The sequence below is a fragment of the Indicator indicator genome, chromosome 24, assembly GCF_027791375.1.
Source record: "Indicator indicator isolate 239-I01 chromosome 24, UM_Iind_1.1, whole genome shotgun sequence".
In the NCBI taxonomy this organism is placed as follows: Eukaryota; Metazoa; Chordata; class Aves; order Piciformes; family Indicatoridae; genus Indicator; species Indicator indicator.
Window position 1 is genome coordinate 10,212,403 of NC_072033.1, and position 25,071 is coordinate 10,237,473.

Consider the following 25,071-nt stretch of genomic DNA (forward strand, 5'->3'; position numbering starts at 1 on the left):
ACTGGGTTCTAAACACCACTGTGTACAGACACAACCCCACTAGGGCAGCACCTGGCTAATTCCAAGTGTACACCACACAGGAGATACCAGCAAGTCTGAATGCCAAGTAGCATGACTAACAGGCTTTGGATTACAAGTGCTTGATAATTTCCTATTGCGTCTGAGCAATATTGCACCCACTAATGTTATCTTCATGTTCCTTAGCTAGAAATGTTTAAAAGGACTACTCTTACTACTGTTGTGAAGTGTATCAATGACCTGACTTTGCTCTACCTGGCTTTTTAAAGACATATTTTTGCATAATTTAAACAACCCAGAGAACTGTACATGAACACATCGCTTTACTCATTGCATACATTTGTCTAGTACAAGACATAAAGTGCGGTCTTTAGTCATGCTGAAATAATTTCTAGTTTAAAACTAAACCAAACCCACAAATCTGGTAGAGAGTAAATCTGTTCAATAGACCTGCACATTGCCTACCAAAAAAAAAAAAAAAAACAAACAAAAACAAACAACAAAACAAAACAACCACCCCAAAGCTATGATGCCCCCCATTAGTGCATGCAGCTGTAGAGGTTTAACAGTTCTTAAACGCTCTACTGAAATCATATCATTTAAAGCAGACATGATTTCTGGAGCCAGAGAGGTACCAAAATATTGTTAAAAACAAAGAACTGTTTAGCCTTTTAGTGAACTTTTATAGCTGGTGGTTTGCTTACACGTATTCTAATTAAAAATGTAGTGACCATTAACCAAAACTTTCTAACACTTACAGAAGCTTGCATTTTCCAGCAGATTATTGCAAGTAAAGGTATCTATTGAAGATTATCTGACAGACAGAAGCCTGGGTTGGATTAATGCTCAAAGTATTTAATTTATATACAGTAGATTTCAAACATACTTACATATACACACACTTAAAAAAATTTATTCAGTGCTGAAAAAATTTAATGAACTGATAATAAAAAACAGAAGTAAAACCTTGTCAGAAAGGCCTTAGAAAACCTGACCTGTTAGAAAATACCAGTATAATGCCAGCATTAGAAAAAGATATAAGAACTAGAAAAAAATTAACTTGAGGGACCTTTTTGTTAAGAAATTGCAATCATAAAAAGTCTGTACTGAAGCACTTGTTTTAAATTATAAAAAAATTGTAAAAAATTAAACCTAGTGTTGCAGAATTGATAGCAATGACCCATTTCTGCCTGCAATTTACAAAGAACATTGTGACCTGAAGAAAACAACTTGTTACAAATACTGTACAGATTATAATACAAGACTAGTTAAACTTACAGAAAACTGAGCCCTCCAGAAATACTGACCCCAGCTGAGGGACCCACTTGCTGTATTGCAGACAAGGCAGATTTAAAACAAAAAAGACATTAATGTAAAAACTTTCACCCACGTGAACTACTCACTAGCATCACAGTGAAGTGAGGGGAAATATTTACACAAGGCTATTTATGATGAAGAACTGTGCACAGAGAGAAGTAACTGTTACCACTAAAACCATTCCTCTAGTATTTAAGCATTGTTTTTTGAACAGGATAAAGTTCCAATCCACAGTCTTAAAAAGACTTTTTTTTTTCCCCCCAAGCCCCACATGATCTGCAGATTTAGGACACAACAGAAGACCAAAAAGTATTAGCTTTATAGATTTGAAACTGATCAGAAGCCATCGGAGTCTATTAACAGTGCTTTGTTCTAACTGTACGTCTTACTTTCTTCTGAAACACAGAAGACATCCTGCTTAAGGATCTCAGTGACCCCAACCTTGCCTCTAACCTTACCATACAATCAACAAAAGTTAGGGTAAATTGCATCACGACCCTTCCCCTCAGAATTTATTATTTGGGGTTTTTCATATTTTAGAGGTCCTTTGTTTCTTAGGAACAAAGCAATAGGCTGCTTGGGATTTGAATGCTGGACCAGTTAAAAGGTGGGTTTTCCATGAGGTATGTATGGAAATCAAACAAAACACAAACTTCAGTCTACAAAACTATTTAGTACCTTTCTGCAGATACAGCACCTATTGCAGGAACTCAGTTTCTTAAAAGAAGTGAACTTCTCTAGGGCAGGAGGAGTAATTTTCAGTTTGGGAACTTTACAGTCTACCTACCACTAGGCAAGCCAGCAGTAACAAAACCAGACATGTTAACACCTGTGAGGATACAGCTCAGAAATACCAAATTAAAAGAAAAGTCACAATATACAAAGAATCTTGAGCACTCTGTGCTTTGAGAAACATCACATTATATTAAAAATGAACCATGTCTTAATTCTAGCAAACTACTTTACAAAATGAAAGCTTTTTGCTACTGATAGAGAATTAAGTTCTTCGTTGTTTTTTGTTAAAAGTCAAAACTATTCACATACTACACATTTTCCAGTTAAAATGCAATACTTGAATCAGTACAAAACCTGCCATAGAAGTGAGGAAAGAATATCCATTCAAGTTTGCTCTAATCAGATTTTAAGTTCTGGAGACCATTTTAAGCTTATAGCAAACTGTTCTGCTATTGGAAATTTTTTTTAACAAAATGAAATATGAAGTTCAACTACACAAACACTGAGTATGGTGTAAGATTTTACACACAATTGCGTGCGAGACTGGAGTTACCACATACATTTATAACAGAAAAACCCAAAGGAATTACTCAGACACATCAGACAAGCACAGCTGTAGATGAAATGAGGTCCTGAAATAAAGATCATTAACATTTCTCAAGAGACCTTTGCCAGCTCAGGCAGGTAACAAAACCCTTCCTATTTGTCCACATTATTCATACTAACCCCAAACATACAGTGAATAACCATTCTGACGTCGCATTTACTGCAGAAGCGCACGTTAGTTTTGTTTGTCAATGGCAGTATTGTCCATGTTACCCTGGTTTAGTTTTATGGTGGCAAAGAAGGACACATCTTGATCTCTGTCAGACTGCAGGGCTAGAATGGTCTCTTCTACAGCTTCTAGATGAGGATTGCCAACACTTTTAAAATAAGCTAGAATAAAAGGAGAAAAACAATTTTAGTCGAAGTCAAAACAATAAACCCTAAGGCACAAGCCAGTGCAGAAATACAGAGGATGCTAAAAGCATATGGGGTCGCTCATCCAATTCACAGGCTCCTTAGAGAAACTACAGGAAGCTAAAGAAGCTGACAGAGAAAAACTACTACTTCAATATTTCTAAGAAAGATTCTTTTTGCTGATCCCCATATAGAAATGTCAAGAAATGTCAGGAAGCTGCCCTTGTCAATGCATTACAAACATTTTCCATACTTTACTCTGAAAAAGACTGTTGAGTTTCTGTGCATCTCCCTTTGAGTAACCAGTGATCAGCTGATTTTTTGTTTGTTTGTTTTTAAGGAATTCTAATACAGGGAATGGTAGCAGCTTAAAACTAAAATGACAAAGCAAACCATCTCAGAAGAAGGCTGACACTTCACCTGATGGACCCCAGGGACAACTGTTTTATTTACACATGTAATATATAGTAAAACAATAGCAAAATAATGTGATGTTTTAGAAAAAAAAACAAAAACGTATTTGCCATACCCATCATGGCTGTGACAAGCACCTGCAGCAGCATCCAGCAGTTGCAGGGCTTCTTGCTCTACACAAGGACTTCAGTGCCCTCTAGTGATGACATACAGCATTTGCTAGATGCCCGTTTGAGGCCCTTTAGGGATGATGATCAAATATTCTGAGCAAGAAAAACCACTACAGCAAATATTCCTAAACCTACACTCCTAAATCTGGATTTAAATGCAGTGTCCCAGATTAAAACGTACAGCTCTGGTTTTCAGTATAAACAGAGCCAAAGAGTCTTTTACCAGTTTAGCCAATTCATAAAGAACTGCACTGGCAGAGAGACAGCATTCCCAAATGACAAGCAGTTTCCAAGGAAGTGAATGAACACACCTTTTTCCAGTAAGGTCTGCCGTAGAGCCTTGGCCAGCAGAACCCTTACGTTTGGCACAGGATCTGAAGCAAGACTCAGAAGGCTGGGAAGTAAGTGTTCTACAAACTGGTCAACAGGCATACATTCCTCTTCTACTACAGCCTAGAAGAAAAACAGAACACAAGAGAATGAAATCTATGTTAAAAAGCTTTTCCTTCCATATTGTCCTTCCTTTAGCCTACTGAAAAAAGACAAGTGTAACTCTGAACAAACACACCCTATGCTGGTGAAGTATGCTGGTGAAGTACAGCCTTTGAAAAGCTGTTACGGAAACATGTCCTACTATTCCTACAGTTCATCTGAAGACAACCCAGCAAGACCAGGTAACTTTCTTGCAACTGTACTTTAAGAAATAACTGGTCTCACACCCATCATCCCCCATTTGCTTTTAACATTTGCTCCTCAAATAAGCATTTTTGGTTGTGGGTAAGTGGAAATAAAGAGGAAGTAGTTTATGGCATCAAGCACCCACTGGTAGTTTGAAGACCTCCTGTGAAATTTCATACAAAGATGTCAAGGTAGCACAAAATCCATCTCCATTTAGGGCATAATTCTTGACTTTAACATGGGGATGCCAGGAAGTACAAGGATCAGCTATTTCAGCTGGAGGCAGACACCAAAACAAGGACCACAGCTTCAAAACTGGACAGCCACATGCTAGTACTGAGATCACACTGACTTTGCCACTGTCTTTTGCCAACTCAGAGCATGACAGAACCCAAAGAACAACAAAAATATTCCAGAGTCCAAATTTCAGTTTTGCCCACACTGCTAAAAAGCCCCAAACTGGCTCCAAATTAAATGTACACATCGAAACAGAGAGAGAACATTCCAACCTGACAAATGAAGGCAAAAGCTTGTCTTCCAACCCACTTGGAGCAGTGACGAAACCGCACTACAAGTTCGTTAATAAAATTTAATCCCAGGGCATTTGCGTTGTTTGCATAGAACTTCTGCAGTATTGCTACAACCTGTGAAGTCGAGTGCAGGGGGAAGAAGAAAAAAGAAAGGAGAGATGAGAGTGAAGTTGTAGCCTTTATAAAGTTTTTTTAAAAAGTGTCATTTCATTTGAATCCTACAAAAGGACACCAAAAGCTGTATTCAGTGTAAACAGCTGCACTTCCAGGGTTTAATAAATTACTGGGTTTATTCTGAAAGCATAAGCTTTAAAAAAAAGCTCCCATGCGCAGCTAAAAACCGCTAAAAGAAATTACAACCACCTTTAATCTCCCTTTCCATAGTGCCATGAAGAAAAAGAAATTGAAGGAATCTTTTTACTCACTCAGGACACCAATGGGATGATGGCCTTAAGTTCATGACAAATTAAATCAACTTGGAAAAAAAGATTAGCAATTTATTTCCACCCCTAGAACTGGAGGGGAGGTCTCCTAAATCTGTATACTGGTTTTCATCCAGTTGAAAAATACATCTATCATTCACATACAATCAGAGAAAGTTTTTAATACTTACGCAAGTCTGACAACTCAGATTTCAACCCCCCACCATATTACCATGTCTAGCAAAACATTCTGTATTCACCCTAGTTTCCTGAAAGAAAACAGTAATTTCAGATATCCCTCTGAAGGATCATTTTCCTTCTTTCCTGCCAGGAAGTGAACTAAATCCCCTACCAGTTTGAAGGAGATCCACCGAACTTCAGAAACTTTATCAGAGCAGAGAGTTAGTGCAATGTGTCTTAAGTAGTCATAGACATCATTGGGATTATAGAGTTCCAGTATCAGGATCAGCTGCCTGGAACACAAAGAAAGTCATTAGCAAATGCAACACTGACCTGCTCCACTTAAATACAGGGAAGGATCACTTGGAAGCTCAAAACTAACACAGTTTTTACAAAGCACTTGAACAGATTGCTCTTTGCTTCACTCTACAGAGGTTCACACACATATTGGACGTACACACTTTAATCTATCAGAGAGTCCAAAAGAAACTTTTACCTAAACCATACATACCAACAATTTAAAATTATCCCAAATATTAACAACAGCTAAAGCAGAAAAACAAGAAGTTTCTTTGCAATTTCAGACCAATAACTTGTAAATCTATGCAAACCAAAACCGAAAAATTTATTTTGGTGTAAAAAGCTACATTTCATAAAATGGTTTGCATCTTGGAACTGCACAGAACTCGCTTTAGCCACACCACTGCCACTATGTTATCAGAAGCCAAACTAACCCCCAAGTGACAACTCTCCACTAGATGTCAGGAAACCACTGTACAACATTCTTGCACTGCAGCTGAATTGAACTTCTTGTGTCAAACTATAAAGGGTGAGTAAATCCTCAATAGCCCGTAAGATAAACACGAAGATCAGGTTTTGGCTGCAAACTATGCCTACTAGCATTTTTTGGGTGCTTCAAATGTCAGAGCTTGTAGAAAAAGAACTGCAAGGTGTTACCCTTTCTCTATTATACATCCAATCATATACAAATACAAAATAAATAAACTAATTTTTAGGAACTTTAATTTCACACAAAATTGACTTTGTACACATTTCATTGATTTTTATGTAAGGTAGTCTAGAACTGAGTAACATCTGAAACTTCGCTGAATAGCACCTATCAGATTGTCATGAGGTACAAGTGAACCAGATCTCCAGTTTAGCATAATCACAGACATTTAACTTTCAGTCACCCTTGCTTACAACTTGCCAAAAAGCCAACACAACTACAAAAAAACCCCAAAAGACAGAATACCAAACAAAAAACCTAAACCAACCCCTCTACACACACACACAAAACCCAACTAAAAACCCACACAAACATCCCAACAGCCAGTGACTTAAGTTCAGTTCCTCAATAAAGAATGGTTGTAATCTTTTAGCTCATATTAGGATGAGCTAACTTCTGGATGTAATTACGTACTTCCGAGTCAGTAATACAGATTAAAAATCAGAAGTTAACAAAGTTACATACTCTGCCAGCTCGTAACGAAACCTCCAGTTCCTGCTGTTATCAGTCACCACAAATTCTTGAAGCTGGTAAAGATATTCTCGCCTTTTGTCTGCATGAAGTAACTAAAAGGAGTAACGTCATTAGTATAGAACTGATGAAATCTGGTACCTGCAGTTCTCTGGTCTATTCGTCTATTCACAGCTATATGCATTTTCCCACATGATCACTGCTAAGATGCTTACTAAAACTTGCACAGATCAGCTGAGTGCCTGGACTCACAAGACCGAAATCCAAAAAAGTACATTAAAGTCATCACTTCTGCAAAGACATCTGCCAAAGCACAATCTCTAGACCTAAGCCTGAGCAACCAAAACCTAGGAATTTGTCTTTATTATGCAGGAGCCCTCCAGGTTCTGCCCTCTTCTCTCCCAGCCCAAAACACATATTGCTCACAGCCCAACTTTCCATCTGGACTGCACAAAACACTGATTACAACAGTTAGGAGCATTTAAAACTATATACAAATGGGGTAAGAGACAGAAGTGAGGGACCTTAAAGACACAGGCACACACTGGCAGCACTGCACAAAACTAGACATGTAATTAGATACTGATGCTGCATTCTTCATTAAAAAAAAAATTAAAATATCTTAATATAATGGAGTCAGACAAAAATATTTTGAGAAATTCAATTCCACTTTCCTACCTTCAGAAAGTCATACAGATGTTTAAGGACACCAATACGCACTTCATCTAGATCTTTCAAGAATCCATTGAAAATGGGCACCAGATCAGCAGCTGTTAGCTGATCCCCCAGAATCACAGCTAGCTCATGTATGGAGAAAGCCAGCGTCCGACGTACCTTCCACTGCAAACAGTTTAAGAAGGGAACTAGGTTAGGCACCACAACTACAATCAAGAAGCTTTTGAACTACACCTGCACTGAGAGAGCAGAACAAACAGGGCTAGTTGAACAGCAGAGGCACATAAGTCAAGATTTAAATCAGACTTCATAAATAAGATTAATATTTAGTGCACATTTAATCCAAAATATACTTCCATATAAGGATTTATCATTATAAGGAAGTACATTTTGATTTATCATTAAAAAAATTGGGATTTTTTCACCTGTACATCTGAGGCCAGTGTCTCATATGTGTCTTTCAGGCAGTGCCAGTTCTGCCTGCCCAGCGTGAGGGCCACCCCAGGAAGACTGTAGGCACAGTGCTTGGCTATTTCAGTGTCCACAGTCTGGGCTCGAGCCGGGTCAGTCATTGACAGGTACTGATCTAATAAAGGTTGGGGTATGATATCCTACAGAGAGAGACAGTACATAAGCAAAACACTTTAATATCAGAAAGAAAACACACCTGTTGTGCTACAGTATCCTCTTGCTACAAACCATCTGAGAGCTAAAGGCATACAGCAGCAAGGTGTCCCTTGTGTGGGCTAGCTTTACAAAGGTAAATGACCTCCCCCCCCCAGTTATTTGTCCGCTCATTAGGACAGAGCAGTCAATGAACAGTAATTATTATGTTATCAACATGTTACATTAAGCCAAAATTTCTTCTTTGAAGGCAGACAGTAAATTCAGTGACAAAACAGTACTGACAGTGCATGTTTTGGTTGCACAGATTGCCTCTGAGGCACCAAAAGGGTGAGAGGATTTTTCTAGCTTTCTGATTTAAAACAGTTTTCTCCTCAAATGCCCAGAGCATTTCTACAAATTCTGCAAATGATCAATTGCAAAAGCTGTATCCAGTACTCCACTAAAGCAGTCAAGTGCTGTTGTAATAACCTGTAATTTTGACTTGTCATCTTCAAATGATGGATTATTTCCTTGTTCCTTCTTCAAGAACACATTGGTTCCTCTGTGTTGTTCCTCTGAGTCCTGCAAAAGGAAGCAGTAGCTAGTGAAATGAGTTAGACTCAGTGCTGTTTAGGATATTTTAAGTATCACACAATGCAATTCAGACACAAAAAAGCCTTGTGCAGGCAAGGCCTTATTCAGCATGTTTATACAAGGTCAAAAAGACAGAGTTGTACACTAAGACAAACACTATTAAGACCTCAGTAGCAAGAAGAGAACAGTAGTTGGATTTCTGGAAAAAAAAAAAAAAAAAAGGCAATTTTATTTAAACAATAACCCAAACATTCCTATAGATTTTAGGTTGTTACTTTTGCTATACTCCTATATGTTTTTTCCTCTTGGCAGGAATTTAAATAAATGTTTAATAAGACAGCTTGGCAGTTGCTTTCAGTCAGTCACTACCATGACAAAAAGCTTTATTCATTTTAGAACATACTGCTAGAAACTCCCAAGCCCACATCTCTATCCAAATGCCAACAGAAGACTTCAAAAAATATGAAAGTATTTAAAACACCAAAGAGACATGTCCAAAAGCCCACACAGTATTTTACAGGTTTGTTCAGGTTTCATGTACAATTGCTGTTCACAAAGAGAGCTTTTCTTTATGTTTTGGTTAGTTCCAGCAACATTAAATATCATGCAAGTAATTCTTTTACTCTTATCTGCACATTGCATCAAGAAATAGTAACCAGGAACTGTGTATGTGTCACCACCCAATTCAGCCTCCTGTCTGGAGATAAAAGACTAAAATTAGATTTGCTACAGGAAGAGGTGAGACTGTATTTGGTACACTTCATCTCAAAAAAACTACAAGACGACTGCAAAACTTTAACTCTTAGATAATTTACGTGAAAGCAGAAATAATAGCCTTCAACAGCTTTTCTTTTTAAATTAATATAAGTAGCATATGATAGTTACCGTGCAGTGACATCCAAAGGCTTTAGGTTAGTAGTGGGTCGATTATGCCAGGGGCTACACAAACACACAGTACTCGAGTGGCAAGAATTCACTTCAGACATGGAGTGCATACTTACTGTGCTTTTCAGTGTACTGGTGGTAGACTGGTCACTGATGTTATCCTGGGATGCAGGGGGTGAATGATTCTCGTCTTCCACTTGTTCACAAGTAGCATCTGACACAGCTGCTTCATCTGAAGTAGTTTTGTTCTGAAGTTTGCCACTGCTTTCTTCCAGCTTTTTAGTCTCACAGTCACCAACAGAATCAAACTGAGCAGCTCTGAGAGCAGCAGACAACACTTGGACCTGAGCTGTATAAAGCAAAAAAGACCATTTAAGTCTCCCTTCTGCGCTTAGAAAGCATTAAACTTGTAATTAGTTAACCTAAAGAGATAAAAAGAAGCCCAGGGCTTTTTTTAGTCCTGAACTGCAGAAACTTTCTACTACTCTTCCACAAAACTAGAGCAACAAATCGGATGTATTAACATTTTCAGCAGAAGCTTGTATGTGGAGGCTAAGAAAAGATGACTTGAAATAATGGTCCTTCTCACTCAACTGAATATTAGATGAACTCAACTGAAAACAGGTAGCTCCATCATAAAAAATACTTCAAGTTTACTTATAATGAAAGACAGCTTTAAATTTCAACAAGGTCGTTTGCATGCAAACAAGAGATAAGACACTTCCCCAGGTATTCTAGAAATAACTCAGATCTTGTGAAAAAGGCTGGTGAATAACTTTACAGTATAATTTATTACTCAAGGAATTTCCATCACCTTATGAACACCCAGTCAATTAAAACTCAGTCATGGGTTTTGTAAAGGCCAGGAGAAAACCTGCTCAGAGAAACCAGGATTTTACTGTTACAGAGTCTCACCTTGAACATCTGGATCATCTATGTGCTCCTGTAAGCTTTCTAGAACTTTTTTTATTTCACTACTGGCAACACAATTATTGCATGGCACAGAGCAGCTATCTTTGTGCTTTTCAGTCTTGAACTGAAGCAACTCCAGATCCTGACTTATGTCAGGCAGAGGAGGGCGCCAATACAGAAAAGTATTAAATAAGTCCTCAGCAGGCTGTAGCTTTGAGTTTGTTCCAGGAAAATTGCTATCCTTAGCGAGTTCTGTGACACCAGCAGCAACTTCGTCACCCTGAGACAACTGAGATGCATCTTCTCCAGGACTGATACAGCAAACCGCACTTTCTTCCCCTGTATCTTTATTTAGGTTCTCAACTAAAAGGTTTGCATTAACCTCAGCTGAAGTTTCCTCAGTTGATGATTCTGGTTTGATTTCCATCGGTTGTTCTGAACTGGAAACAGACACACACATTATCCAAATAAAACTTAAAGTACTCTGTAACAATACTTTCCAATTAAATACTTCAGAAAAGCCAGCATCAACTACAGAAGCTTGTTTTTCTCTGCAGAAAGAATCTATGTTATTATCATGCTTTACTTAAACCAGTTTCCCCTCTACCCTCCTGTGGAACCAACCAAAGTGAATTTTCTAATAATGTGGCTGCAGTCAGACACAGGTGCAATCTCGCTCTTCAGGCCTTTACTGGAACCGTATTCTCAAACAGGGAATTTTATCCCTAAACAGCAATTCAAAGAATTACATCAGATCTTTCCCATGATTTTACCAGGACAATGTAGCGTTTGTACTGGAGGAGATTAAAGTCATATTGTTGCTTGGCTGACAGGAATTGGAATTCACATCTTGCACTGATGGCCGGATACTCAGTGTCCCATCTTCTCGAATGTAAAGACCAGCACTCGAAGGGTTTGCAAAGGTAGAAATAAATGGGCCAAGAGACTGAAAAGCAGCCTGACGAACCTATAACAGGATAAAGACAAACATCACGACTCAGGCACCTCCTGCAGAGTTAATGCTGAAGAATAAAAGTCTCAGTCCATTTTTTCAGTTAGAACCAATTCATTCTCACTATACCAGCTTCATTTAATACCAAAGACAATCAATTGTCAATTGCAAAATAAGCGACACCTGAGCAAAAGGTGTTAGAATATTAAACATGCATCTACAATCCCAGTCAGGACATTTGTCAGAAGTTCCAGATTTGAAGGACATCACTGTCTACTTCAACTAGTATCTTTAGCACAAGTAGCCTATTCTCAGAAGAATGTTTACGCTTAAAATTTCTATCAAGTCCTTTTTAAGTAGCAAGAGAGAGAGAGAGAAAAAAAAGATACCATCTTAGTAAGATACTTCAGTAGACCAGACTAATCCCTGCAAATTCAGAGAACCATTACCATACACTTGTGACTTGCCCATTATTAGTGCATGATCTGCCTGTGAAGAGGCATCAATTACAGTGAGGTACTTACCCATCTGCAACTGTCACTAATAAGACTTATGAACAGTGGGGACAGTTTGCTTCTGCGAACTTCTGGAGATGTGGTGTAAGACACTGCCATAAAGCACTCAGCACAAGCTTTTCTCATTCCCCAAACACTATCAGAACAAAGTTCAAAGAACTTGGGAATCTGCCAGAAATAAGTAACACCAAGACTAATTAAAGACTAAACAAAGACTGCAGCAACTTACTATCAAGGTATTTGTTTGGAAACTGGAGACAACAACTCAAGAGAGAGTGAAGAATAAAAGAAATGGAGACAGGTTAATACCATGTATTAATTGAAGAAGTTGGAAAAAACTTTCTGCCATTTACTTCATTAGTATTTTAAGTTTAACTGCATACACTAGGAAAACATAGGAAGAATTAACAATGGCCTTTTTTCCCCTGATCATCTAGTTTAGAGAAAAAAAAAAAAAGAAACAGTGAGTAATTCTAAAGTGTGTGTCTATACGACTGCATATGCTTTTAACCGCATTAAAAGTGTTTTGCAAACCAAGAATTTTCCATTTCTATTTCTTCCCAGTTTTGTCATATAATTGCAACCAAAGCCTTAGCCAAATCAGTTTTAATAAAGCATGCACACTGATTAACTTACAGAGAAGACAATGAAAGAACTCATTATTAAACCTTTTGAACTGAGAAATACAAGTCTTGCGAATGGATTTTGATTTTTACATACCAGCAGTCTTTCTGTGGCTTCTTGCCCAACTGCATTACAAATGTCCCCAAAATTAGCTGCACAAATCTAAGAAATACAAAAAGTCATGAATAATGTTCTGGCTCTCTAAACTGCATTAGTTTTACTGTCAACTTAACCATTGACATCAACAGTAATAAATGTTTCTGCATGAAGAGCACCTCCTACTTCAGCAATCATTGAAAAGGGACTAATAAGCCTACTTTAAAGTTTGAATTACTCTGAACAGCAGCTGCCAAAACTGAAGCAGACTAGAATATGACACCAGGCTCAGGACTTAGGTGTACTGACAGAACTATCTTTGCTATGGCTGAGACTGGCTTAAGTACTTTGCTGAAGTGAAGTTTAATGAAGGTCTCAACTTGGTACAATACGTTACAAATGCAGTAATTAAGGCAAAGAGGACATTCTTATGTTGGAATGACATCATGGATTTTGGACTATTAAGTAAGACCATGTTAACGTAAGATTTATTCATTCTGTGTATTTTCATTCTGCTTACTTAGAAGGCTACAATGCAGCTCAAATTCCAACAAGTGCACCTTACCTTATGCAAGCTGAAGCTCTGCATGATGCTAAAGTCTACTCAAATATTTCATGATTTCTTATGCTGCAAGTTTCCCTTGGTACTCAAAGATGAATTGAAATGTTATGTTTTCAGGATTTACCCTTTCAAGAATACCAGAGGTTTTCACTTTTAAAACTGAAGGCTGTCTCAAGTATCTATTGTATTTGAATTTCTGGTTTTGAAGTAAGGTGGCAGAAATCAGGTAACTTGTTTGCATCCTATAGCCAAGCACAGTGGTTTAGTGAAAGGCTTTCCAAAACAAGTAAATGAGCAAGAACTTCTACACCAAAGCTATTCACTAATAGTGTTAGCTATTTCTTTAATTATCCTCAGAAACTATAACCATCAATAAATTAACACCACTTTTCCATACTCTTTCAAAGAGTTCATTAGCTGAGGAACGCATTCTAACAGCACTATGTAAATTCATTTTTAAGTGGTTTAGGGTTGAAAACACACCAACCTTTCGGACTTGAAATAATTTCCCATCACTGCACAGTTCACAGAAACGAGGAAGTAGCATGTGTTCAACTGTTGCTCGGCTCAACATCGAAGCCATTTTACAGATTATCTGAAAACCAGGAAGAGGATATGTGTAAAGAAAATTATAAAGCTTGTAAGCACAAATATTCCTTCTATTCTCTGAGAGCAAAAGAGCAACTACCATCAAATAGCTTTAACAGCTACTCATTGTCTTCTCACACACCTGTTCTATGTGAAACAATTACAGATTGTATTTAACATTATTCTATGCCACTGTGCCTGAACATAACATTTCTGTACATGATTGTTTGCGTTTTTTTAATCCAGTTAAATATTATTAACATATTATATATGGTTACATATTTATTAATATAGTTGAAAAATTTGAAAGGTGTTTCAGTGTGGCATACATTGATTCTCTGTACAGAGAATGTGAAAGTTTTATTGCACTCACCAGCACACAAAAATCACAGTCTTCAAGCATATTAGAACTATTTCAAGCTGAACCATGCAAATAAGCCTCTTGACTTTAATATAGCTGTTCAGATACTTAAAAACAGGAACAGTCTCAGCTCTTTATAGGCTCAGACAACATAGTGTTGTCTGAGAAAGAGAGCAAGACAAACTAGTTGTATGTGAGCAAATTGCACACACTGCAGAAATCCTCAGAAACTCAGTTAACATCACAGCCTAATTAAAGAAAGTTAGCAAAATGCTCTTTAATCTAGCCTTCTCTGAGGAAATAGCAATTTCAACCACCACTACAAACCATGCTTCTGCTGTGAAAACAAAGTTCTTGGGATTGTATGTTTTCTTTCAGGTTCCACTTTGGAGGATAGTCTGTTGTAATTCTTATGTTTGCAACACCAAAAAGGAAGGGGTTCCCACTACCCTTTCTAGCTGACTTCTCTGACTGAAGCACTAGCTGCATGAATGTTGTCAGATAAACAGTACTTACCTAGCTATTTCTATTTTTCCAAAGTTATTGAAGCTTTCTACCACCACAAAAATAAGCTTTATTTGTATAAATATTTGCCTAAGTAATAGAATGCTATACAAGAACTAAGGAAGACACCATTCAAGGCCTTTCCTACAAATTTTCAAACTCTTAAAAGGCATCTGGTGATCAGATGTCAGCCTGGAAAACTGCCTAAGCAACACCCAACTCACAAACAACAAAGAGGAAAATCTAGCCGGTAAAACTATTTTACAGGTCAAGTGTCACATATCCATGCTGAAATGTAATTACACACCAGCACTTCTCTGTGGAGTCAACTGGTTTCTTGAAAGTGAGCAGGGAATGTTTTTACAAAGTGCCAAGAATTAAGATCAGGTCATCATTCATACTTTTACAATATCATTGTGAAACCTGGTAGAGCAAATGTATAAAACCTGGGGTTTATGCCCCTGAGAATTGCACACGGAGCTGTTATATTCTAGAATACCTTTATAGTAGCACTGCTAAAAGAACAAAAGGTATTTAAAAAAGAAGGGGGGGAAGCATAAAAATGTAAGGTTTCTTCCTAATTAACTTACATTCACAGCTTCCACCTTGTATTCGTCGTCACTGTCTGGAGCAGAGAGATCCAACAGAATTGGACACACCTTATTTTCAATGTCACTCTGAGAAATGAGATCTTGTTCTAGCAGTATAAGCAATGCTTCTTGACCTGCCTTTCTAACCTATAAACAAACAAACAAAAAGCCTATCACTAAGGTACCAACATTTATGAGTACCATAAAAAGCATGCTTTTGATGAAAGTTTAAAAAAAACTAACAACTAACCAACAAAAAACCCCAGAAAAACCCTCTCATTTTTAACATCATAAGAAATTAGCAATAAATACTAACATATGCTATCATTGTTTGATGACATTTCATCAAATTCTGAGGAGAAGACAAAAGATGCAGCAGAAGATAGGTAAGTCAGGACTCCTGTAACAGACTGTCATTAGGGAAATCCTGTTAAGTTTTTCTTATCTTCCCAGCAAAACAGCTGAAAGCAACAAGCACAAAACACTATATAAAGGCTGGTTATCAGTCATCATGGAATTTCCTATTATCTCTTCCTCATAGCTGAACTACAGAACTACACAGAATTTTCCAGTGATTCAACTTATGTTGTCTGGTTTTCCTACCTGATTGTTAACATCTGTGAGGTATCTCACTACTATGGGCACAAGGTATTCAAAAAATGCTGTTGGGAATTTTGGTCGACTTTCTTGCAGAAACACAGCAATAGGAGGTATCTGTTCCATCAGTTCTGTACGCACAGTTGGTTCTAGTAATAAAGAGAAAGTCAAACTACATCAGTAAATATAACAGTGAGATCAAGGATCTTGAGAAAAAAAGTAGTATTTTTTGTTTAATGTTTTCGTAACAGAGGAAAATGCAAATATTTAAAACAAACATCACCACTGAGATGGCCTGTTCTTAAAGGAAAGCTGAATAAAATAGGTCAGCCTTGCATATACCATCATAGTCAAGCAACTTGGCAACAGTTCCTAAATAAATCAGATGAGAGCATAAGCTAGAAATCTCAATCACCATGAGTATGTGAGATATTAAAACAAAAAACTGTTCTGTCACATGCCCCACACATTCAGATATACTGAATTCCTTGAAACAAATACTACTTCAGCTACTGTACCAAAAGACTTTCTTTTATACACCTTTCACACAAAATACTTCAAAAAAAGAAAAAAAAAATCTTGTTTTCACTGACAGATATTGCTGTTAGATGATTTAGTTTCTTTAATTTACTCACTGCCCTCTCAAAATTGAAAGTTATTGCCTTCTGTATCGCAGCTTATGTAACATAAATTAGTTGTGTTTTTTTTCTCCTCCAAAAGAAAAAACTTTCAAACCTGCATCTTCAGAGAGCCTGACCACTATTTCCATTACAGTCAGAAAGTCTTCTTCATTATTACTGAAATCCCGAAAGACATCCAAAAGACCTCTGGCAATAATTTGCCTGTGGAGTAAACAACATATTAATTGCCTTAACATCCTGCCAACAACATGTAGATGAGATGCAAAGGGAAAACTTATCAAGTGCTAAAGGGCACCTTAAAAAAAGAAAAAAAAAAAATCAAGCTTTTCTCAGAACATTCAGCCATATCAGTTATACAGTTTCTCCACATAGAATCGTAGAATTATTAGGGTTGGAAGGGACCTCAAGGATCATCTAGTTCCAACCCCCCTGCCTCAGGCAGGGACACCTCATACTAGATCAGGTTGCCCAGAGCCTCCTCCAGCTTGGCCTTAAAAAAAAAAAACTTCCAGGGATGGGGCTTCTACAATCTCCATAGGCAACCTGTTCCAGTGTCTCACCACCCCCATGGTGAAGAATTTCTTCCTAATATCCAATCTGAATCTACCCATTTCTATTTTTTTCCATTCCCCGTAGTCCTATCACTACCTGACACCCTAAAAAGTCCCTCCCCAGATTTCTTGTAGGCCCCTTTAAGATACTGAAAGGCCACAATAAGGTCTCCTCAGAACCTTCTCTTCTCCAGACTGAATAGCCCCAACTCTTTCAGTCTGTCCTCATAGGAAAGGTGTTCCAGCCCTCTGATTGTCCTCGTGGCCCTTCTCTGGACATGGTCCATATCCTTCTTGTAATAGGGAATTGGACGCAGTACCCCAGGTGGGGTCTCACCAAAGTGGAGTAGAGGGGGAGCACCACCTCCCTTGACCTGCTGGCTGTGCTTCTCTTGATGCAGCCCAGGATGTGATTGGCTTTCTGGGCTGCAAGTGCACACTGGTGGCTCATGTTGAGCTTCTCATCCACCAGCACCACCAAGTCCTTTTCTTCAGCTGTTGTCCAGTCTATATCAGTGCTTGGGATTGCCCCAACCCAGAGGCAGGACCTTGCATTTGGTCTTGTTGAACCTCATAAGGTTGTCACGGGCCCACCTTTCCAGCCTGTCAAGGTGCCTCTGGATGGCATCCCTTCCCTCCAGCATGTCTGCTGCACCATGCAGCTTGGTATTGTTGCTGAAGGTGCACTCAATATGCCAACAAAGATGGAGCTGAGAGATCTTAATTGGATAACAAAGAATCAAAACACTTTTTTATGGCAGCGTTATAAAGAAGTCACACAAACAGAAATATTATTAGGCACGCACTTAGGAGATTAACAACAGAAGCAGCGACACCTTAACATCCACAATGCTATCATATTCAGTTATCAAGTGTGGCTGTTGTTCCCTTACCTGTTAAATATGTTATCACTGAAGGCATATTTTTCTAGACGAGCCAGGGGAGTTAAGTTATCCTGTCCAGGAATATCCAAGAATGCTGTTAGCCTCATGCTGTCACAGTCTGGTCCATAATCTTCAAAACCAACTTGAAAGACAAGAAGAATAACCCAAATAAATAAGTAAGTAAAAATTAAAAATCCATGAGTCAACAAGAGATGTTACAGTGTAAAACACACTATATCAATAACTATTTCTTTTAAGAGCTAGTCTTCAAAGGAAAAGTATCTGTACACCACTTGAAATAGCTTACAACAAAAACAATAATCTGGAGCTGTACTTAATGAGGTCAAGAGCAGAAATTGCATATAGATCTGTAAATTCAAGCTTTGAAATTTAATTAATTGCAACTGACAGAAAATCCTTAGCTTTAAACACATATTATTTTGCAGTATAAATGGACTAACCTCATGCACTATGTCTTAAGAGGGCTCAGCTGACAAAATTGCATTGCAGAAACTTACCAACGCATTCAAAATGACAGTAAGTCCCATTAAAAGAAACTGAAATGTCAATTGTGATGGAAAAATCCCAATTATACTGCCTTATAACAGCAAATTCTTGGTCTGTTTCAAAGTTAGCACACATTTTTCTCACTGTAGTCACTGGGTCCTATACATCTAAATCAGACTGGCAGCTTTAGGGAAAAAAAATCATCTTTACCTTACTTGTGAACGTACTGGGAGCTTTCTACCACAGACCTTTCAGGTACAGAGTTTGCCACGTAAGCCTACTCTCTGCTCCAATGTTATTATTTGCAGCTTACAGATATTTAACCACATGTTACCATACCAACTGTTAAATTTTGTGTCAGCAAGTCTTGCAGTCACATAATCCAGTAACATGTATTTGATTATAGGTAAAAAGTAAGACTATGAAGAGGTAAGGGAACAGAATAATTTTGCTGCCAATTGTGGGTTGTTGTTTTTTTTTTAATCTTTCAAAGACAGTGAAATAATGTGCCTGCAACACAAACCTTTCACACAAATTCTCTCATTTCAACAGTGGATATAGAAACTCATACAGCAAACAAATCTACAGAAAGAGTTGCACTAGAGTAGTTGATACTGCTGCATTAGGTTTACAAATTTCCCAACCAAGCAGTCCAAAAACTACATACACTTCATTCACATAAATATAGCAACTGTGATCATAGTTAAGTACACGCAAATTATGCCAATATGGCTTCTCATATGCAAGAAGTAGTCTCTCAAACTAGCATATGTGCTGAGAGTTACAAACACTGAACACAACAAGCCAGTTTCTTACTTGGCAGGATACAGTATTAGGTATTTAAATCAGCAAAGAAAGCACAAAACTGAACTTGAAAGCACATTGACAAGCCAAATACATTGTATTTGAATTTGTGCCTCTGAGACTATAATCTAGGCCGTCTAGGTGATGCCTCTACAGGCAGACACCTCCTGTCTTCCAGCAGTCAAACATCCGTAGTGCCTCCATTAACAGCAGCAGAGCTTTGGCTAAGTAATTAAAAGCAAACCAGGACTAGTTTTGTTTATAGCATCAGTTTCCCACACGTGCAATGGGAAGAACAGGAATACTCACTCCCATTGACACACATTGAAGGTTAAGAAATGTGTACCTAAAGTACCATATAATCCCTATCTTCAGTATCTGAGATAATAATGATAGAAATACAGTCCTTCCCAATGCACCATTCCAACCAGTACAAAGCTCTTGCACATCCTAAAGGCAAGTCTGTATTATTTCATAATGCACTCTTAAAGAGCTAGTGTGCTAAATTATGTGTCCTTGTAATTCCATGATCAAACATGAGATTGAAATGACCATACCTTAATCACCATAACTAAGCTTCAGCTCTACCCTCGCTCTTATTTTACTCGTTTTACATTACAAACACTATTTCCCTAAAGAATTTTTTAATCTGAGACCTGGCACACCCATCTTTAAACTACATTAATACCCACTATAAATCACTTTACACATATATACATATATGTGTGTGTGTGTGTCTGTATATACATCTGTATAAATTCCTCTATTACCAGAACTCCGTTTTTCAGTTATTTTAAATGAGCTAAAACATTCTCAGAAATACAATTTAAAGTAGAAATTGTCTGAACATATTTGGTGCAAAACATTATACCTGGAACTTCAGGGGAGAGAAAAAGAAAAAAACTAGATTGGTTTAAGAATGCACAAAGCCTCCAAGGAAATAAGCTGAATTAAAAGCCTAGAACTTCAGGGGAGAGAAAAAGAAAAAAACTAGATTGGTTTAAGAATGCACAAAGCCTCCAAGGAAATCAGCTGAATTAAAAGACTAGAGCCTGAATTCTGCTGCTCCTGCAGACAATACACTCTCACCAACAAGTCCAGTGGGATTCAAACAGAAGAAAACTGTGGGATTAGAATAAACGTTCACATCTCAAATGTATAGACAAATACTACAAGTGAATCAAGAGCTACACGATCAGAAACATATGGTCATTATACCAACACCCATGTTTCCACTCAACTGAAGAGGCAGCATGCAGTACTTACTGCTTCAAAAGCAACCTGCTCTATCCCTGAAAGCTCACGTGTAGGACTGTGGATTTCTTTTTTGATGTCTCAAAAAATTCAGCACATGAAAGGCCAACTCTGACCATCCATATCTCTATGCAATTACAATACATACACATTTTGAAATCCACACAGGTTAGACACTTTCACTACCTAATTTTTGAGCTAGCCCGTTTGTATACAAAGATTTATTAAGGCTTAAGAAATAAAAAACAGTATATTTGCCATTAACTTTATGTAGAGCCTACATGTTCTTGAATTAAGATATGACTTAAAACTGAAGACTTTTATTGGTTCATTTCAAATACTTCTGAATTTCTACCAATTCAAATGGCAGTTAAGTAAATCTCAATTCTGACTATAATACTACACCTGGGACTAATTTTGTAAACATGATGAACGTGCTGAATTTTACTACTTGGAGTAGTTCTATTATTCATTTAAACTAGCTAAGCACACATCAGTTCTTCTAGGACCAGAGAGAAAACAGAGCAAACTGCTTATGCTCAGGATCAAGAAAGTTAAATACCTCAAATTTTTTCCACACATTCTCAGTACATGTAAGTAAGTAATACTCATGGCAGAATGCATTTTTTCTTCTCTAGATAATTTTAATTTTCTTTTTTTCCATAAAATAAGAACTCATAGGCACTTGAAAGTTTCAGAAGACATGACAGAACAATAAAGAATTAGTGTTTCTTATCTAATATTCTTTCAGAGGCGAGTCAAGCGTTCATTGTTTTCCCCCTAACACTATCAAACAAGTAAGCTTGAAATCTGTTCATCTATAAACAAGAATAAATATGACAGTACTCACAGCTGAACTTGACTTCACCATGCCTTAGTTTGACCTAGACTCAAAAGCTGTTTAAAGACCATGAGAAACACCTGCAGGGTCACAGGATTTGACCATGCAACTCAACATCACTAGCTGGTATCAATATTCACTGTTACCAATACAAAACAGTGAACAGTGCAATGATTTCATGAGCTGAAGATCATCGTTTTCTCTCCCTGTTTTCAGAAGGAAAAATAATTTTCTTGTTTGGACAAAAGGCCCAGTAAGCTTAATGAAGCTAATTATTTTTTTCAGCTGATCCAGTAACTCATCTAACAACAAGTTTCATGCTGTACTCAATGATTTTTAGTAGATTTTAATACAGCTTTTTCCCATATTCAGATGAATGCCCCAGACTCTTCATTTGTTTCAAAACAGAACTGATCTTCAACATTTATAGCGCTATTTCACCAATTTAACTACAGAAGTAAAAATCCAGTTCCAGTGACCATTTCCCCCAGATTTCCCTAAAATGCATCATTAACTCTTTGCTAGACTAGTCACTGGATTAGCACAACAGTATCTCAGGCTAAGTGGGACATCTGTATTCTGCTGTAACACAAAGAAAAGACTTCAATGCCAGAATGCTAACTGCATTGTCAAAATAACGAACTCAGAATATTTTTAAATAATAAAGTAAGATTTCAATAATGCTAAAATGCACATTCATTTACATGCTTATCCTGACGCTGTTTCCGTTACAAATTTTAAGTGACCTATATAAAAAGCTTAATAAGCACTGCTTACAGCAAAACCCTCTATCTGAACGTTTTTATGAACTTCATGACTCTAACTAGAGTTTTGCCCGCAAGCATCAAACTTCTTAATCAACTCCCCAGACTAATCTTTTACACAGTCTCAACAGAACAGCCAAAGATTGAACACTAATGGAGAACGAACACTTTATTCCTAGTGATGGTCATTCCTGGTTCAAGGCCAAGGCTCATAACAGAAGACCACAGGCTGCAGGAAGCTCCCATTTATTTCCACTGCTTACACCAAACACAGTCAGAACACAAACAACAAACCACAAACAAAACTAGAGTGTTGTTTTGGTTGTTTTTTCCCCAACAGAGAGAGAAGAAAATTTCAAAGGGAACTGGGGGCAATTTCGAAAGACATAGCTAAGCATTCATTAGCACTATCGAGAGTTTCATTTGGGGGATTGTGGTTTTGTTGCTTTGTATTTGTTATTGGGTTTTGTTTGGTTTGTTGGTTTTTGTGCGTTTTTTTATTTTTTAATTAGGGTAGAGAGAAAGGTAATTTCAGCTTTTAATTAAGGCACTAAAACAACAACTGTTAGAGCTTGTCTGACAGAACGCAGTGCAAAAGTCTTTAAATCAGTACAAGCAGATTAAAGTGTATCACAGTTAACGCTCCTCTTAAATTTTGTTCAACACATGCTTTTTTTGTCATTTAAGACATTTTACACAAAAGTCTTATATCTACTTACTGAAGCAAGCAATAACCTTTAGTAATGCTTTTTAAGCAAATTCTTATAGTGTTATCAACATTTTAAATCCCTATATAGTAAATATGCACATTTTAATTACTATTTTCTATAATTACATTTTTTTAGATTTCCAGCTTTTCAAATAGGTAATAGCAGTAAGGAACTCACAGCATTACAACTTATCTGTGTGAGAGAAATAGGAAAAATATTTGCAAGTACACAAAACCGCAAACATAACATGAATTAAGAACTCTGGCATGAAAAATCTCACCATTTATACATCACTTACATCACAAAAGATCACACACTTTTCTTCCTAGAACATGATAAAAAATGCAAACAGCACATCTTTTATGTGTGTTATCTACTAGTGAAATGCAGAAATCTCGGAGACAAGAGCAACAACATTTCAGAGTAGCAACTAACAAAGTTCCGCAGAACGACTTCCTGCCTGCAGAGGCATCTTTTCAACGAATGCTTTAGGTCACAGTTGCGTTACAACATTTCCCTTGATGTTCCTGAAGATCACCTTCTCCCTCAATTAGGTTATTCATGCTAGACTGGGGAGGAGGAGATGCCATCTGTTACACATTTGCAAGTACCATTAAACAATAATGGTCTTGTGGTAAACAGAATCTCTCACGTGAAACAAATCCAAGCATTGGTTTTCTTTTTTGTTTTTCATAGAACAGTCAATCCAGCATCCAAAGTGCCGAATAAATCACCCCACATAAATTATTGCTTTCTAAAGTAATACAATCTTGTATCATTATGATAGTCAAAAATTTGTCTCCTTGAAGTAGCAGCTCTTACCAAGCTGGCTGATAGGTGTTCAGAGTTGCCTTACAGTGGTAGAGGTGTTGCTGTTGCCCGGTCTATGACGCACGGACACGGCACTTAACCTAAGCCACCGGTCTGAGTTAGCCAACCATCGTACCTACAACAGCGGGTTTTCTTTTATTCCGAATTCCGAGGAACACACAGCCACCACAGCAACGGCCTGCCGAGAGCCTGCGCCACCGGAGGGAGGGACAGCCAAACACGGCATCCTTAGCAGCCTCTACAGTATTTCCAACTCTCACCCGTTTGAGCTGCTGCAGCTAGGAAATCCCTCGGCTACTCCAGGCTAGTTTCACCACCACCGACAGCCAAGCTAATCCCCTAAACCACCGACGGCAGGAGTCGTTTTCCTTTCCTAGAGATTCACCGCGGCCCATTGTTGGAGATGCTGTTTACACTGACTCCAGCAGGTCAGCGGCCATTTGAAACACCGAGGACGGTCTACGGGAAGGCTGGTCTCCAGATTACCACCCCTGGCCTGCCCCCAGCCCGCAGGTCCTCCTCCTCCGGCCGCAGAGCGGCTGCCTCCCAAAATCCCGCTCAAAGAGGCTGCCCATGCTCCAGTGGCTCGGCCCCTCACAGCTAGCGCTTACAGGCTTGTGAAAGAGACCAGGTGAGGCGAAGGCCCACAGCTGAGAGAGGGAGCGAGCCCATTCCCCTGTCAGCACCGCGCTCCTGCAGACACACAAATAGCTCTTAACTCAGCAGCCCTAACGCCCTAGAAGCTTTCATCTACCAAACTAACAGCCTCAAAATCCTCCCCTCACCCTAAACTGGAAAAAAAAGGGGAAAGAGAACGAAAGCATGACCCCGAGATGGGAGAGCGGGGGAGGGCCTAAACGGGAAACAGAAAAATAAAAAACAGTTACTCACAATCATCTAAGTCATCCTGCAAATCCACAAAATACAAAGGGATCCCTACAAACAAAAACAGAAGAGAGACACCGGGGGGTTGGTTTTGGAAGACTACGGCAAGGACAGCAGCAGCCCCGGGTGAGCCGCCCCAGCGCCCCCCTCCCGCCTGCTTGCCGGCCGGCCCCACTTACCAGCCATCTTGGAATGGACATGAGCGAGGAGGAGGAGGGAAGCGGGAGGGCAAAGGGAGGAGCCGTCTTTACTTCCTGCCCCCGGGTCAGTCCCCGCACAGTCGAAACGCGACCGGTTTAATAAACAGCCGCTACCAGGGAACAAATCGTCCCTTGAACACCCGCCGTCGTCTCCAGAGAAGGAAGAAAACCAGGGCGGGCGGGGGTGCAGTCAGGTGACTCTGGAGGGCCGCCCAAGATGGCGTCGCGTCCGCG

The 25,071-nt window shown here is 38.4% G+C and overlaps 1 protein-coding gene across 1 annotated transcript; it reads right to left on the reverse strand.

Moving 5' to 3' along the window:
* Positions 1 to 1,029: 1,029 nt before the first annotated feature.
* On the reverse strand, positions 1,030 to 24,870 carry LOC128975292 (serine/threonine-protein phosphatase 4 regulatory subunit 1-like). The gene is made up of 20 exons (XM_054392112.1): positions 24,817 to 24,870; positions 24,644 to 24,688; positions 18,051 to 18,183; positions 16,701 to 16,807; positions 15,972 to 16,114; positions 15,369 to 15,515; positions 13,813 to 13,920; positions 12,764 to 12,829; positions 12,053 to 12,211; positions 11,350 to 11,543; positions 10,580 to 11,016; positions 9,781 to 10,013; positions 8,675 to 8,767; positions 8,005 to 8,190; positions 7,583 to 7,744; positions 6,899 to 6,999; positions 5,597 to 5,717; positions 4,802 to 4,936; positions 3,926 to 4,067; positions 1,030 to 3,006 (listed from the first exon to the last, which is right to left on the reverse strand). Exons 1-20 carry the CDS (start codon positions 24,821 to 24,823, stop codon positions 2,852 to 2,854), a joined length of 2,874 nt encoding a protein of 957 aa, XP_054248087.1. The 5' UTR covers positions 24,824 to 24,870; the 3' UTR covers positions 1,030 to 2,851.
* Positions 24,871 to 25,071: the final 201 nt, after the last annotated feature.

Coding starts and splice junctions, on each gene's coding strand:
- LOC128975292 (XM_054392112.1), bottom strand. Junction 13,921..15,368: donor ACAAGGTGGAAGCTGTGAAT/GTAAGTTAATTA, acceptor CCTGGTTTTCAG/ATAATCTGTAAAATGGCTTC. Junction 12,830..13,812: donor AATTATTTCAAGTCCGAAAG/GTTGGTGTGTTT, acceptor TGTATTTCTTAG/ATTTGTGCAGCTAATTTTGG.